The 16,807-nt window shown below is 37.3% G+C and overlaps 4 protein-coding genes across 4 annotated transcripts; 1 reads left to right on the top strand and 3 right to left on the bottom strand.

Moving 5' to 3' along the window:
• Positions 1 to 4,834: 4,834 nt before the first annotated feature.
• Positions 4,835 to 5,718, bottom strand: LOC113230695 (acyl-CoA-binding domain-containing protein 6). Its single transcript, XM_026464738.1, has one exon. The coding sequence runs from the start codon at positions 5,688 to 5,690 to the stop codon at positions 4,926 to 4,928; it is 765 nt and encodes a 254-aa protein (XP_026320523.1). The 5' UTR covers positions 5,691 to 5,718; the 3' UTR covers positions 4,835 to 4,925.
• On the bottom strand, positions 5,683 to 5,998 carry LOC113230696 (SRA stem-loop-interacting RNA-binding protein, mitochondrial-like). Its single transcript, XM_026464739.1, has one exon. It carries the CDS (start codon positions 5,971 to 5,973, stop codon positions 5,716 to 5,718), a length of 258 nt encoding a protein of 85 aa, XP_026320524.1. The 5' UTR covers positions 5,974 to 5,998; the 3' UTR covers positions 5,683 to 5,715.
• On the bottom strand, positions 5,943 to 6,672 carry LOC113231120 (methyltransferase-like protein 23). The gene has a single exon (XM_026465290.1). It carries the CDS (start codon positions 6,670 to 6,672, stop codon positions 5,977 to 5,979), a length of 696 nt encoding a protein of 231 aa, XP_026321075.1. The 3' UTR covers positions 5,943 to 5,976.
• A 505-nt stretch (positions 6,673 to 7,177) lies between these two features.
• LOC113231162 (3-ketoacyl-CoA thiolase, mitochondrial-like) lies at positions 7,178 to 15,339 on the top strand. Its single transcript, XM_026465363.1, has 8 exons — positions 7,178 to 7,279; positions 9,609 to 9,775; positions 9,913 to 10,044; positions 10,121 to 10,385; positions 10,456 to 10,631; positions 11,151 to 11,345; positions 14,511 to 14,665; positions 15,251 to 15,339. The coding sequence occupies exons 1-8, from the start codon at positions 7,261 to 7,263 to the stop codon at positions 15,330 to 15,332; spliced, it is 1,191 nt and encodes a 396-aa protein (XP_026321148.1). The 5' UTR covers positions 7,178 to 7,260; the 3' UTR covers positions 15,333 to 15,339.
• The last annotated feature ends 1,468 nt before the right edge of the window (positions 15,340 to 16,807 follow it).

Genomic DNA, 16,807 nt, shown 5'->3' with positions numbered 1-16,807 from the left:
ATTACAACGGACTTATCCAATTACAGTAGCAAAAACAATAATAAATAATAAAAAAACATGATATAGAAGACAATAATTATGAACAGGTGGACTAGCATTAATTAAGTTATTTAGATGTTCTTCCATCCGTCCTTATACATATCACATTCAGGCTGATACACTAGCTATATTACATATAAATTGGAAGGACGTGCCACATGGCGCATTGAAACGGAGCGCGAATTGGACAAAGGATCGGGAGACGAAGCGGGGAGAGGTGCTGTGATGCGTATAAAGCCGGGTACTCGCTAGCGAGATGTAACCGTAACCGTGTTATACAACCAAAAATCATAGTGTGTACGTGGTTCGCGAGCGGAACGCGTGCGGTTGACAGTGAGTTTTAACTGCCTCTGTCCGAACGTTTACCGTGCCGAACGGTTCCGACTGCCCCGCAGAGGTCCCAGGTTCGATTCCGGGGCCGGGAGACATAGTTATTTCTCTCGTGAGTTTTGGTGCAATTTGTGGTTGTCTATGTGTGTGTCCATGGCACCCGCGACACGGGGTTTCCCTAATGCGGTGCCATGTTGAGTGTGCGTTACGTTGGGACATCGCCTTGCACCGGCAGCGCCCGTGTGGCATCGCTCTAACCGGATAATTTCCAGAATAGACCCTAAATAAATGTAATTTTTATTTTAATTATTGGCCGCCAGTTTATTGTCTATTTTTAGGATATATTTCTTGTTCTCATTTCAGATGATCGTAGATATAAGAACCAAGATAACTTATACATACATATGTATAAGCCTTTAAAGTAATTATTAGTAATATTTATTGTTTTACAGATTGTCATGGCGACGTGGGTTAAATGTAGAATCAAAATGTGTACTTTTGTATTTAAACAATATTTAAGTCAAATTATGTTCATGTATTTGATTCAGCAGAAAGAAATTCTGTGAGTTAACTATATGAAACTTCATGACCTTGACTACAGAGCTTTGTTGGTGCTGTTTCAAGCGTAACAAGCAGGGATCGGAATAGGTAGAGTTTTTTCGAAGAACATAGGCAGAAAATGGAGACTGCCTTACGACAATATTTTTTAGGTCCAGACCTTTTCGGGATTCGGAAAATCACTTAAGACAGGTAGGTACACTATATTTATCTTAACTTTGCTACGCACAGTGGATCGGATCTGCGATATTTCAGACATTGGGTTTTTTTCCACGATACCTCTTAAAAAAATCCAATCGAGAGATCTTATTGTCCTAATTAAATATTGTTATATCACATTTTGCCATAAATATAATAGTTTAGTAGGAAAAAAATAAAACGTACTTTTTGTATGGGACCATACATTTAGTGCCCCATCGTTACAAAGTCTTAGTTGATCCATTCCTTGGAATAACTACAAACGTATTATTAGACCTATCTTCTATAGATATACACACTAAACGCGCGCCCAAACCTACCTATTCACTACTTATACGCGTCAGAAAATGGGAAAAAATTGCTCATAAATACGATTGTTGGTTCAATACATTAATTACCAGTGATCGGAACAGGTAGGATTTTTTCGAGGAACATAGACAGAAAATGGAGACTGTTTAAGAGAATATTTTTTAGGTTCTGGATTTTTTCGAGACTCGGGAAATCACGTGAGTACATGAAACATTGACGTTATTTGGGGTAGGTAGGTTAGACTATATTTATCTTAACTTTGCGACGAGTTGTTGCAACACCAATTTTTCAGAATATTTAGAAAAGTTCCTACAAAAAAAATCATTAATTTTGTTTTCTAGAAGTATACATTTTACAAAAGACTATCTCCCGCCAAACTGGAAACAGTTACTTAATACATTTAATTAGAGTTAATAAGATTTGTATTACTAACATTCTGTTTTATGGATATTCCTGCAAAATCTTAGAACTATCGCAACGACTCTTCGTGTTCTAGGTACATGTTTTAACTTTCTTGACTCGATTTTCATGCCATAATCAGAAAACTCCTGCATGCTTAACACATTTTGCCAGCATTCTTTAAAATAAAAAAGGGTGCGACATATAAACAATAATAGACAGTAATATCGGAATAGATTGAGTATATTTACCTAAACTTCAAAGAGCAGTACACGTAGTGGAGTGGATAATATACCTTATTATTAAATTTGTTATTGATTATTATTTTACTATTGTTATTATGTTTCATTAGTATTAGGTTGCATTAATTGGACTGCATGATTATAATATTACAAATTATTGCATGAGAATTACTAAACCTAAGAAAACTTTGTATGCCATAAGGCGGATCACAGTGATCAAAATTCATTCTTGTAACAAATTTATAATTTGTGTATCACAAAAAAATAAATGATTTGATTTGATTACCGCACTCTGAAATACCGGAATGATAATCACAATGTTTTCATCCCGGAATTTTAGAAATCACGAATTATTTATTGGACTTTGAATACATTGATAACAAATAATTGTATCGAAGAATCTTGTTACAATTTTTAGGGTTCCGAACTAAAACTGTTTTAAAATAAAGTCTCTTGTTTCACATATAGGAAAATAAAACTAAATTGGTTGGTTTTTCGTGTTTATTTGGTTCAGTAGGAAATGAAAACAACTGTTTCGAATTCATACTGATGTTTTGTTATTACTTCAGATAATCACTGTAGTGATTCCAAAACTGGATCGACTAAAACTTTGTAATGATGGGGCACTAAAAGTATGGTCGCATACAAAAAATACACAATTTTTTCCTACAAAACTATTACATTTATGGCAAAATGTGATACGACGATATTTAATTAGAACAATAGGATCTCTCGATTGGCATTTTTTTTGGAAAGGTATTGTGAAAAAAATCCAATGTCCGCAATATTGCTGATCCGACCGACTGTGTCGCAAAGTTAAAATAAATATATTGTACCTGCCTGTCCCCAATTACGTCAATTTTTAATATACTTAAAAGATTTCCCGAATCCCGAACAGGTCCAGGACCTAAAAAATATTGTCATAAGGCAGTCTCCATTTTCTATGTTCCTAGAAATTTAGGTTAAAAAAAATCTACCTATTCCGATCCCTGGTAATAAGTAATGTGGTCATTATTGTGATAACAGATAATGTAATGCATTAGTTTTACACAATTTATAACTCATTATCGAACGACTAGCTAACCTGCTGTTGTTATCCTGTTATTCTGTTGTTGCATCGTGCTAACTAACAAGTACACAATAGCAATAGCTGTCAGAGAAATGGCGGTATTCAAATTATTTCACGGTGCTACGAGTTGCAAATCTTACTATATCTTTGAGTGCACAACATACAGTTATCTTTCTCATTGGATATGTTATTGTTATCTTATTGTTATAAGTCACATATTTGAAACTACGGATTTGTGCTTTATGCAATTTGAATAATTTCGATTTTAATATGTGATAGTTAACAGCCACCAGATGTCGACAACAGCCATTTTGTTTTATGTTAATAGTCAACAACAACAGGATAGCTGACAACAGTTTATAATAACAGTTATTTAAAAATAACATAGCAGTATATTTATTATTGACAAGTACAATAGCCGTTATTGCCTACATTAATAAGTCTTATTTTATACGTATCAATCCAAACTTGGATACAATACCACATTATCGACTGACGCAAGCTGAGGTAAACTGCTAGGAATGTTTTGTGACACAATGTGTTTAGATTTTCTGGTAATCAAGTTAACCCTAGTCGAGTCAAGGTTGTAATAAATGGTTTCTATTCTATTTAAGGCATCTGTATAAACCCCCATGACATGATAGGGTGTTTAATTAAATGTTTCAGTGAGCACTTGGAATGAATTGGAAAATTGGGACAACTATGAATTTGTTTGGGTTCTTAGTATTCTAAATGTTAAAATCTGAAATTTGATAACATTTAAATACTAAAGACTGTTCTGGAACCTGAGAACTATGTCACATGTTATTTTCAGCTATTGTAAGTAGGTCCATATTTTCAAACACCATGGTGTGGACAAATGAGAATATCCTTCTATTTTTTGGGATTATGCAGGCATAGCTCATTAGTATATATGAGGAAAAGACTTGCGCCAAAGATTGCACCCTGTGGAACCCCGTACAATACCGCAATATTAAAGTTTCTTGTGTTTACTATTTTAACGCGTTGTGGTTGACCCTGTAGTTCCTTATTAACTCAGGGGAACTCTTGCCATATCCAGGGTTTTCAGTTTTATTATAAAAACATAACACCACACAGCATATAAAATTTCTGAATCAGACTGCAAAAAAGTTTTTTCCATCAAAATTGTAATTTACATTTAATCCTGACCTAAAATTGAAAAGTAATTGTAAAGTAATACATATAGGTTGTAAAAATTCAATTTATTTGTTTTACAACTGTCACTGAAAGTCTACAGTCACTGTTAGTAGGGTTGTTTTAATAAGATTAAATTTCTCGCTAACTTTACTGTTTCAATAAATTTTAATCGGACTTATAGAGAAAGCTACTCAAGTAATTTGCAAATGTTTATTTAGTGAATTATACATATTATTTTATCGTAATTTAGGGTTCAAAATAGTGTGCAATAGCAAAATGTTCAATTATTCCTGCATTGTATTCGAGTTAAATGATTACTCATAGGTGTTTGTGTTAGGTAGCCTTATAGTACAGATGTAAAAAAAACTTCGCAAATTCATTTTATTTGTTTCAGTTGTTAACCTATAAGCTTAGCTACATCTTTCTACAGTCTTGTCAACCTGTTTTACAAAAGCATGTTTTTCTATTAATAATAAAATAATTCTGTGATATATGTGTGTATTACTTTTTTAAAATAAAATACTAAGTGCAGTGTATGTCAGTGCATTTATTCCCATAATAATACTACATATTTTGTGAGCGAAACACAATATTACTTCTAACTAAAACTGGCACAAGACAGTCTATTCAGCACCCTCCAGAATTTTCCGGATTTCATTATCAGTTGCTAAGTCCTTAGGCGTGCAATCCTCTTCATCTTTTAGTAAAGATGCACCTGCATCAACAAGAATCTTTGTTGATTTTAAATGGCCACAGGATGCAGCATAGTGTAAGGCGGTCTGACCACAGTCATCTACAGCATCTATTGGACAACCCCCCTTTATGGCTGCAGTGAGTGAAAGAGTGGCATCTCTGTCTGCAGCCCAATGTAGTGCAGTCAACCCATTTTCATCTCTTTCATGTTTCCACTCAGGATTGTTTTTTAAAAGTTCTGTGATCATGTCACCCATATTTTCCCGGGCTGCATCCAAAATGGAAAGCTCATCGAGATTTAAATCAGGTTCTGGTGTATGTAGCATAGAAGATACAGCCACCCATGTTTCTTTAGGACCAGTACTTTCCTTTGTTTCAGGTGATTCATAATCAGGATCAAACTTTTGTATTAACTTTACATATCTTTCTTTAGCTTCATCTTTTGGCATATCTCCCAGAGCTTTCCAAGCATCCCATTTTCGACGTCCGCGCCCATCCATCCAACCTGGCCTCGGAACATTGCACTCCCCTTCTAAACCTTGTTTGAAGTATCCATACAACTCTAAAAGTTGATTATTGTTTAACTTTGAGGTTATTTTCTTCAAATGATCAGCAGCCTTGTTAAAGGATATGTCCAAAGGTGACAAATCATCATCAGAGAAATCTGAATCTGAGTAATCTAGTGCCTTCGCCATTACATCTACTGTATGGGAGGAATTTTTAATTATTTTGAGGCTGAACAGTTAAATTGAGTCCCTCAAGAGTATGAATTTGCTTGTTGGTGGCATCAGCAGCTGAAGATGGACTCACAAACTCTATGAAACCATAGCCTTTGCTTAGGCCAGTGGAACGATCAAAAACTACTCTAGCATTCTGAACAGGGCCAAACTGAGCAAAGTATTCCCTCAGTTGACGATGACCAACAGTCCAGGGAAGGTTGCCTACATACAGGCGGGCTGCGCGCGCGGTGCTGGCCATAACCTATGCAGATACAATTTCCAGTAAATGCAAAGAGCGATCACCTATTAAGGCTCTGTAGTCGACGCCTGAGCTTTCGCTCAGCGAGTCCAAATCAAGCAGCGATCCTTTAAGTCCCCACTTCTTCAGCAAGGCTTCGACCGACCAGTCGCCGCTGCGTTCCTGATAAGAACACAAAAAACGCGCGTCAGTACCGTCAAGCAGATACGCAACGGTGCATAACACTTCCTCGAACTGTGTCGGTTCGTAAAAACAATCTGAGGCAAGTAATAAGTCTACTGGACGGAGGTTATGTACGTCTGCAAGAAACAGGCCCCACGCAAGGCCCAAAATTTCCACGTCTCGGCCTGGAGTTAGTCCATTAGCTTCACAGCAAGCATTTAAATGCCTCAACGATCGAGGTAGAGCAACACTATCGGTTAACGTGACACGAGCACCACACTTAGCGGCCAAAATCCCAGGTAGGCCAGTGCCACAGCCTAATTCGAGCACTTGTAGCCCGCGTAAGTGTCTTCTCTGCGTCCAGAGGTACCAAGCAAGAAGCGGCGCCGAAGGCCACGTGTAGAACGAGTAACCAGCGGTGAGAAGCTCCGGTATCACAATCTCCAAATATTCACCTCGAGTATCGCCGTTGGTTGTAGACTTGCCGCGGAACACGTACTTCTTCAGCTGACCATTTACAGAGCGACCATCGCTCATTGCATAAGCATTTCTTGATAAAACTAAGAGAATTTTGCCGTTTTTTGGCTATTTATGGGAAAAGGCAAATGTCAAACTTGGTAATGCCAGGTTTGGTTAATGCACTAAACATTGGCCTATGGAAACTAATTTTTTTCCCATCCTCTAAGCACTAAACATTGATGGTTATTTTCTTATAAGCATGTTTTAACATTGAATATTTTCCATTTTTTTAGCCTACATAAAATCATTGAAATTGATTATGTATGTTTTGAAATTAATTTATAGTATAAATAAACTTCATTCGACAGATAGTTTTTATTGATTGCAAGTTTTAGGTTCGACCTATAAAATACCCCATCAGTAGGTAATTTTCTTATTATGGCAACTCCGTATTTCAATTTCATTCATTCCATCATTTATCACATCATCCAATTATGACGTCAATGACATCATCATTCAATTACTCAGTCTTCTTGCTATTAAAATTAAGTGTAGCAATCATTTATTCACTCAATTTCACTCATTTATTTGAACCGGTTGAGCTTGGTGCCGCGTCAACTGAGTATTTTTTTAATAATTATAGGTAAAATATAACGTTCACATAAAATGTCGGTTGCTGCAAAAGGTAAGTAATTATTTTTATATCAATTTATAAATATATCAATACTAGAAACGTGTATTTTATATTACATTACTAAACTAACCTACTGGGGTCAAACTCCAGTGTTGATGTTTTTCTCGCTTTCTGCACTTTACCTCTTTTGTAGATAAATTATTTTTTCCCTTACCAATTTTTTTATTCGTGGAGAATAAGTTTGCTGTCCATAAGTACTAATAATTATTACTGTAAATCACATTGACCGGATATGAAAAACTCGAAAAAACTTGTGCTAATTTGTGACCGGCGCCATGACCCAAGTTTAAAACTTTTATTGGTTGAATAAACTTCACGTAACAAAATTTGCATTTTATTTACGTGAACGAAGTCTACAACAAACCAGTGTAACAAAATTTGAAAGCATAAACAATGCATAACATAAATATAAATTATTGTAACAAGGAGTTTGTATCACTAAGTAGCAACATTACTTAAAATATTTCACACAACTATCATCTCTCTGTTAATTCCGATTTTTTGAGGGAATTAACAATAGGTAAATGTATAAACAGCGGATTTATGGACTAGTACACCTCATAAATACCCACACTGGCACACAAATTGCTACCTGATCTATCACGAACTTCTCAAGTAAACTCATCTACTATTCCTTAGTGCATAAATACTCAGATGTTAGACGGACACGACATACTTGCATTACTCAGGTTGCATCGCGGAGCACAATTTAACCCACGCGCTATCATCTTCATGTATGCTTGTGGTTACGTTTGCTGCCGATGGCTGCTGATGACTTAAGAGACATGATGATGGCTTTGGTTGATTCAGCATAACAGTGAAAGTGTTGAATCAATCGCCTTGGGAAAAATATAATATAGTAAAATTGAGGATAAAACTGATTAGTCTATAGTGTGAAATCACGATTCCTAACAATTTAAACAATAAAAGAAAAAAAAATTGAAATTTTTCAAGAAAACCGCTGTATTCAAAAGGTCTTTTATGTAATTATGCCAAAGTTGTTTTTATATCAACTAAACTAAATAGTAGGTACACGTATAGTCTACCGTGTACATTTTTTCAATGGTTTTAATTACGTTTGTAAAAAAAAATATCTCAAATAAAACAAGTGTCTCTGCCACTCGACTCGCGCAATAATAGAATCGATTAAGTAAAATATTAGATGCTTAAAACTAAAACTTATCTTTATGGCGCGTCTTAAGAGATTTCTCTTACACGATGATTATGATGTTATTGCTGTTAATGATGACGAAAATAAATTCGACCGCTCCTACGTAAAATATCGTATGTCGAAATTGCCAAGTTTACAGGGCAGTGTTTTAAAGTTTTATTCGGCAAAGCTCGTTACTTTAAAACTCGTTCTCGAATAAAACTGAGAAATGCTTTAAAGAAACTGGTATCCATGAAAAGGGCAACTCAGAACATGAAGCATTTTTGAAGTGAACAAGGCGAGAAACCCTAACCGTGGTCTGAACGAAATCCTGCGGAACTATGCGCCTAAGCGCCTAGTCTCCGATTTTGACACTCCTATGATGTCAATACCTGGAGTCTGTTCAAGTTTAGGTTGTAATCTTTCTGCCAACCTAAATTTCGGCCACTGCATCAATCACATTGTGATATGAACATTCTTCTGGAGTACTCGAGTAAAAGACAAGGGAACTTGTGGTATATTGTGTAATATATGGTATACACTTTTACTGTTTATTAATGATATTCGTTAGAATAGTTTTAAACTTTATTTCCAAAGAATAGGACTGCATTTGTTGGTTTTTCTGTGGATCAACAAACGTACGTAGAACACCGTCAATGAAATCCTAATTCATTTTAAATGTAAGTAAATCTCCGTCACTCGTTATTCAGATAAATGTAATCTACCTTTATATTCGTTAACATCCAAAGTGATAAGCTGTGGGTGAACAGTAAGCGCATGTTGATACTATGCGACGTCATATATATATATAGTATTTTACTTTTATTGAAGTATTATAATTTAAAACATAAATGACAATAAAACATATGTATTGTCCAGATGTTGTATTCGGTACTTATGTTGTGCTAAGTAATATTCCACGAGGTCTTATGCAGTGTCTCCTGCTGTGCTGTTCTATTAGATACATTTGGAAGTTATTATTGTGCTTGCTTTTATTTGGTTTTGCTAAATGTCGCAATTTTGAAAATTCGTTCTTTTTGTGGTCGTACGTAGCCTTTTAGAGACAGACCTAAGGAAATCCTATGCGCTCATGTTTAGGAGAACATGAGTTTCTCCTAAACATCCGTCAATGAGACAGGTTAATATAGGGTTTTACTCTTTATTCTATAGGAATATTCATCGTGGGCGCCAAACGCACCCCTTTCGGCACATTTGGCGGCGTGTTTCGCAACACTTCGGCCACCGAGTTGCAGACGTATGCGTTTAACGCTGCTCTCAAAGAGGCCAATGTTGCGGCCACGCAGGTCGACACTGTTGTCGTTGGTCAAGTTATGTCAGTGAGTATGATACTTTTGTATCGAGGAAATACTTTTCCACGCGTCGTATCGTCGTATTAGTTGAAACATTTAACGAACGCAATCATAAAAATCAATCATATACATTGTATAGCTACCCAGCAACTTTTGATTCCCAGGCATCTCAAACCGACGGTATATACACGCCTCGTCATGCAGCACTCAAGGCTGGCATCCCTAAGGAGCGTCCTGTACTCGGTGTTAACAGGCTCTGCGGATCTGGTTTCCAGTCCATTGTAAACAGTGCACAGGTATGAAAACATGACCGGTGGCGAACTTAGATCTGCAAGGGTCACAGTTTCTGATAAGTATAATTTCGATAACCAGGACATAATCACCGGTGCAGCAAAAATCTCCCTAGCTGGTGGCGTAGAAAACATGTCTCAAGCTCCTTTCGCCGTGCGAGGAGTCAGATTTGGCACAGTCCTGGGCAGTACCTATGCATTCGAAGACACCCTGTGGGCTGGTCTCACTGATACCTACTGTGGTCTTCCTATGGGAATGACTGCGGAAAAACTTGGTAGTCAATTTGGAATTACTAGAGACGAGGTTGATGACTTCGCTCTGAAGTCACAGCAGAAATGGAAGAAAGGTAATGAGTATTTTTATTGCTGGTTACTTAACATCCAAATACATTCTAACGTTCTGTGTGGTGCCGGTAGCCAACGATGACGGAGTATTCAAAGCAGAAATTGAGCCTGTGAACTTGACCATCAAAAAGAAGCAAGTGGAAGTCTCAGTAGATGAACATCCTCGTCCACAGACCACACTCGAAGGTCTAAAGAAGCTGCCACCTGTTTTTAAAAAGGAAGGTCTTGTTACTGCTGGAAGTGCTTCTGTAAGTTGCATTTGTGTTTCCATTTTACTTTATTATATATTTTTTAAGAAGGTTTGGCCGAGACGGTAGGTCGATATTGGTCTTGTTTTACATTACTCATGTCACGTTTTGCTTAATATTTTAAAGCCTGATTCATTGCTGCGTAAGAAATACTGAAATTTTAACTCAAAGATTTTCACAATTTACATCCCATACCTGTTCGCATTCGCTATCATGTATTTTAACATGGTTTTGTACCTATCTGATTTTACAATAAACACCATTACGGATCATTAATCTTACACAGTTAAACATTAAACACTTGCATTAAAATTGCAAAAACGTTATCTACTTTATCAAAGCAAGCCAGAACACTATTACCGGAAAGTATGTCATTTTTAATTCGTTATGCTCCCTTTTTGGAACTTCAAGCTGACAAATTAGCAATTGTGGCAACCTAATAATATTTATTCAGTCACGGACACTTTGCAGTCGTCTCCTAGCTGTAACAATGTAATAATGTTAAAACATTATCCCCAGGGTATTAGTGACGGTGCAGGAGCTTTAGTTCTGGCCAGCGAAGACGCAGCAAAGAACCTGAAACCCCTCGCCCGACTGGTCGGCTGGTCGTACGTCGGTGTAGACCCCAGTATCATGGGCGTTGGTCCCGTGCCTGCGATTGAGAATTTGCTCAAAGTTACAAACACGTCTCTTAATGATATTGATTTGATTGAGGTAAGATTCTTTAGAATAATTTTTCAAACAACAAATGTTCACCGTTATTCACAGCCCCAGGCATCCACTACGATCAGGTTCTAGACTCACCACCTTTAACCTTAGGATGGTAACAGGGGTTACTCTTCACCCCAGACAACCAATCACATGCTAATATCTCGAATGTGATTTGTTGTCTCTTTCTGTCATTTCATGTATTCTCTTGTTTTGTCGTTCGCAATTAGTAACGGTTGCGCGCGGGCAGCGAATGGACGTCGCTTCGGAGATATAGGTATGTGTGGGGTGACGCGTCACCCCTGTTACTATTTACGTGTGAATTTTTTTTGCATACTCAAATTAAATATGTATTGTTTTAGGTAAAAAATGGATTTTTTAAGTGATGAACAGGTTGGAAATATACTAAATAATAGTGATGAAGATAATGACGAAGAATTTTTGATGCTTGAGACCGAAGAAACGTCAGATTGCGAAGACAACATCTCAGTGCATTCGGATGAAGAGGATGTAATTTCTGGCTCAGATGACGATGATGTGCCATTGTCACAAATGCGCGGTAATGCCTTAAGAGGAAAGAATGGCCACCTCTGGTCATCTGTTGCACCATCTTCAAGTAGAACACCTCAGCGTAATATTGTTAGCCTCCAGAGAACTCCACAAGCAATTATGGAAGGTATTCGTGATGAAAAAGATGCATTTATGTTATTATTCTCTAAGCCAATTGATTTGATAGTAAAGTATACCAATCAAGAGATTGGAAGACGTGCTCCTAAGTACAAAGATCAGCGATATACTAATCAAACTGACTCGATTGAAATCCAAGCCCTCATTGGTCTATTATTCTTTTCTGCTATCAACAAAGATAATAGAAAAAGTACTAAAGAAATGTGGTCGCTAATGACCTATATACAAGTCTATAATGTCTGAGAGTCGATATCAATTTCTACTTCTGTGTCTAAGATTTGATGACAAAGACAGTCGTCATAAAGAAGACCGATTTGCTCCAATTCGAGAAGTTTGGACAATCTTTATCAACAGTTGCAAAGAGTCTTACAAGCCAAGCGCCTTCGTAACTATTGACGAGCAGTTATTAGGTTTTCGAGGAAAGTGTCCCTTTCGCGTCTACATTTCTTCAAAACCTGACAAATACGGGATGAAAGTTGTAGCTATTTGTGACGCTAAAACTTACTATATGTTTGATGCCATCCCTTATATAGGCAAGGGAACCGAAGCAAAGTCCGCAGCAGACTACGTCACAAAATTAGCAGATAGCATCAAAGGATCTGGTCGAAACATAACCTTTGATAATTGGTTTACATCAGTGCCACTTGCTGATTTACTACTGAAGGATTACAAGCTGACTTGTATTGGAACATTGCGTAAAAACAAACGTGAGATACCGCCCTCGTTTTTGCCGAACAAGAATAAGAAACCTTTGTCTTCCCAGTTTGCATTTGATAGAGAAAAGACATTAGTATCTTTTACTCCTAAGACTAACAAGTCTGTTATACTGCTGTCTACTATGCATTACAAAGAAGAAATAAATCCATCTACAAGCAAGCCAATCATAATTGATGACTACAATGCTACGAAGGGAGGCGTCGACACTTTTGATAAAATGATGCATAATTACTCGACAGCCAGAGGCACCCGTCGCTGGCCTCTCAGGTTCTTCTTTGGGATGTTAGATCAGGCAGGCATCAATGCTATGATATTGTACCTCAAGGCTAAAAAACCTAATACACCAGCTAAGAAGTATAGAAGTGGTTTCTTAAAAAATATGGCCTTGCAGTTGGCTAAGCCACATATGAAAAGACGTTTACAATCAAATTTACCTCGCGAATTGGCTAGCACTATACGTGCTATTCTTGACATTCCAGAAGAAATTCCTGAAGGCGAACCCCCTTCAAAATTACAGAAGCAAGCCAGATGTGTGTTGTGCCCACGTAAAAATGATAAAAAAGTCAAAATTGTGTGCACAAAATGCAAGAAGCCAGTATGTCCTGAACATAGAAGAGAAATTTGTTTGAGCTGTGTTTAGATTATATTTTTAATGTTTTTGTTTGTTTAATTTTATTGAAAACTGATTGATCTCGGAAAAAAGTTCCTATTTGTTTGCTTAATAATTAAATATAAAGTTAATTCCTTAAAAACTGTGTTTTATTCACTACTTGAAGGTGTGAAGGTGCGAATGGTAACTGGGGTGACCAGTCACCCCAGTTACCATTCGCGTTTCAATAAAATCTGTTACTATCCCAGGGTTAACTTGCTTTCAATGAGTTTTTATCTTTAATTCGTAGACAATTTGACTATTCTGTTTATATTATTACTACTATGCGAGGTCTCATCACGCCTTGAACCTCTGCAACTGCGTAGAGATGTTGCATCGCTTAGCGCCTTTTACCGCATGTACCATGGTGAGTGCTCTGAAGAGCTGTTCAACCTCATCCCCCCTTCCCCGTTCCTGCTCAGAAGCACGCGTGCTGGCCTTCGTAGTCACCGTTTCACTACCTGCCGCATTCCATCGCGTACTAAAAGGTTTGGTGGCTCCTTTCTCTGCCGCACGGTTGACAAATTGAACTCCCTTCCGGCACATGTCTTCCCTCCCTCTTATGATATGGGGTCCTTCAAACGAGGCGTGAAGAGGCATATTGTAGGCAGGCAGGGTGGAGGTGGCTAGTGCAGTGAGGGTTTCATCGCTGCACTAGGTTCCTTCGCGTTTGGATACCACTTTCCACTTAACATCAGGTGGAGTGGAGTCATTTGCCTGTCATGTATAAAAAAAAAAAACTATGGTTTGAGTACGGACTTTCAGATAATAAGTTATATATAAATATTTGACATCATCACAGACGTTGCTCCGATCCCGAAGTAACGAGACAATATCGTCAGTGTTTTCTAGAAAGGGCGAAAGCGGCATTTTGGATTTTTTTTCAGAGAGCATGTTTTAGTTTTTCACGACTATTTTCAAATATTTACGTCCTGTTTTAAATTGAATTTTGAAACGCAAACTTAATTAAAACCCAAATTCTATAAAACACCGACGATATAGAAAAGTTACTTTTTCTGGATTGACCGGAGGTCCAACCTGGGACCTCAGAGATGTCGCCATCCCCGTGTTCAAGCCACTTGACCACGAAGTGATATTGATTTCATTTGTATATACAGATCAACGAAGCTTTCGTAGCCCAGACCCTCTCTTGCGCGAAAGCGCTAAAACTGGACATGGCCAAGCTGAACACGAACGGCGGCGCCACTGCAGTGGGACATCCGCTTGGTGCCAGTGGATCCCGAATCACTGCACACTTGGTGCATGAGCTCAGGTAATAATTTGAAAAGACCCAAATGTAGCTCTTAATCGGGTTAGTTCATTGGCAAAATGGCATATTTGTTGTTATTGATACAAAGTTAGACTCGAACCAGCGTCTGTTGCCACAATTAGGCAACAGACGCTAGTTCGCGTCCATTCCAAAGTGGAAAGTTTTCTTTGGGTTTTTTAATTTTTTTTTGTAATACTAAGTTAATGGGAGTGTTATAATAGTATATTGTGTATTAAGGGCGGTAAATAAGGAATTACGAACGAGACTATTAGAAAGATGAAGACAGAGCTTTCGGAGTCGAGATTCGTAATGCCCGTGACACTTACACAATCGTTTTCATCACACTAGAACGTAAATAGTATGATTACATGCAGGCTACCTTTGCCTATAATGCCCCAAATAAAACCCTCGGGCCTTTTTTCTTCTCATTATAGCCATGGTCGTGTAAGGGGAAGAAAAGACCCGAGGGATTTATTTGGGACATAATAGTCAAGTTAGCCTGCATGCAATCATATTATTTACGTGCAAGTGTGATGAAATAATAATTAAAAAAAAGATATTATTTTAATACAATTACTTTACTTTCAGACGCCGCGGTCTTAAGAAAGCGATCGGAGCCGCCTGCATCGGAGGCGGTCAGGGAATCGCAGTTATGGTTGAAGCTGTCTAAATAAGATCAGATAACATCACGCTCATACCTGAAACACAACTAATTATTAAGTATGTAAGTGTAGGTACTCAACTACAAAAGTTTTGGTGCAGTGGTCACATGGAAAATTCCAGCAACTTGGCCTTGACACTGCCGTGTACGATAAGTGCTGTCATCTTTAACACCGCTGAAAAAGCATAATATATATGATTTACCTGTAAAAGTAGCTTGTACATATTAGACTGAATTGTTTTGAAATTTTATATGAAGCAACATTCGCAATCAGATGGATTTTCGAGTGTGTATTATCTATTGTAAGGAGACGTTTTATATTAAAAGATTATATTTTATCTTTTATTTTTAAACAATAAACTTATATTTTTGTACTTAATATCTTTTATTTCTTAGTTTCATGTTTTATCTAAGTTTATCTTAGAAATTACAACAAAAAAAACAACCTCCTTTATCTTTATATTTATTTACACATGGCGGTGGCGCAACAAAAACCTGATTAAGTTCATGGTTTATTCATACACTACAATTCATTGATGGGAGCTCGTAACCACTAGCAAAGCCTTTTGCTTACTTATAACGTGCCTATACTCACTTCTTCTTATAAATACCCATCACCCGACTTACGACGACCGAATGAAGAACCAAAAATACAAATAGTGTCAACAATCCAAACTAATAAGTATTATAAATGCGAATTTTTGTGAAATTACAGGCATATGGGAATTGTGAACTTATGTGTGACGGGCGAAGTGGCAGTGCCCTCAGATCTTTGCGATTTAAAGCTCTTATGGACAGGCGTGTCGCTTACTACCAGGCGCACGACTTGTTCGCGTGTCACTTGATTAAAAAAATAAAAGTAAAGTGACTATGTTACCGTTTGACGCCTAAATCGCTGAACCAATATTCATGAATTTTGATATAGATATAAATGGAACCTAGGAGAAGGAGATAGGCTTCTTTTTGTCACAAAATAAATCTTAAAGGGGGTAAAAAATATACTTTTTTATACGGTTTTTTTCATAATCCAATATTAGTACCAGTATAGGCTGGACTCCCACTCCCAGTGCTAATAAAGAAAGCCCTACTGTAAATAATATTTTTATTAATTCCGCATAAACCAAATATGCACAGATTTTTTAAAACTGGGACAATATGAGGAAAAACGAAACCGTTATGTGACACAGGGAAACTGCCCTAGGCTGCTAACATATTGTCTGCATGTTTGCAATTAATGCGTGAAGTCGAAATCTCGACTGCAAAAAGATGATAACAACTTCATACAATAATTGCATGCGGTCAATGTCGGCTGTATGAAGTCGGTTTCGGCTGCATGCCGTTAATGCGTGTAGTCATTATCCAAGACCTCATGCATGAAGTTGACTACGATTTCACGCAAAGATAGAGTCCAATCTTTAGCAGCATTAGGAACCATTAGGTTGGCTGACGTAGTAATTTTTTGGCCAAGCGTGAGTTTTTCATAA

Source organism: Hyposmocoma kahamanoa, unplaced genomic scaffold (assembly GCF_003589595.1).
Source record: "Hyposmocoma kahamanoa isolate Upper Pololo Valley unplaced genomic scaffold, ASM358959v1 64, whole genome shotgun sequence".
In the NCBI taxonomy this organism is placed as follows: domain Eukaryota; kingdom Metazoa; phylum Arthropoda; class Insecta; order Lepidoptera; family Cosmopterigidae; genus Hyposmocoma; species Hyposmocoma kahamanoa.
The sequence above is the reverse complement of the archived record's forward strand: the minus strand, read 5'-3'. Positions and strand labels throughout refer to the sequence as shown.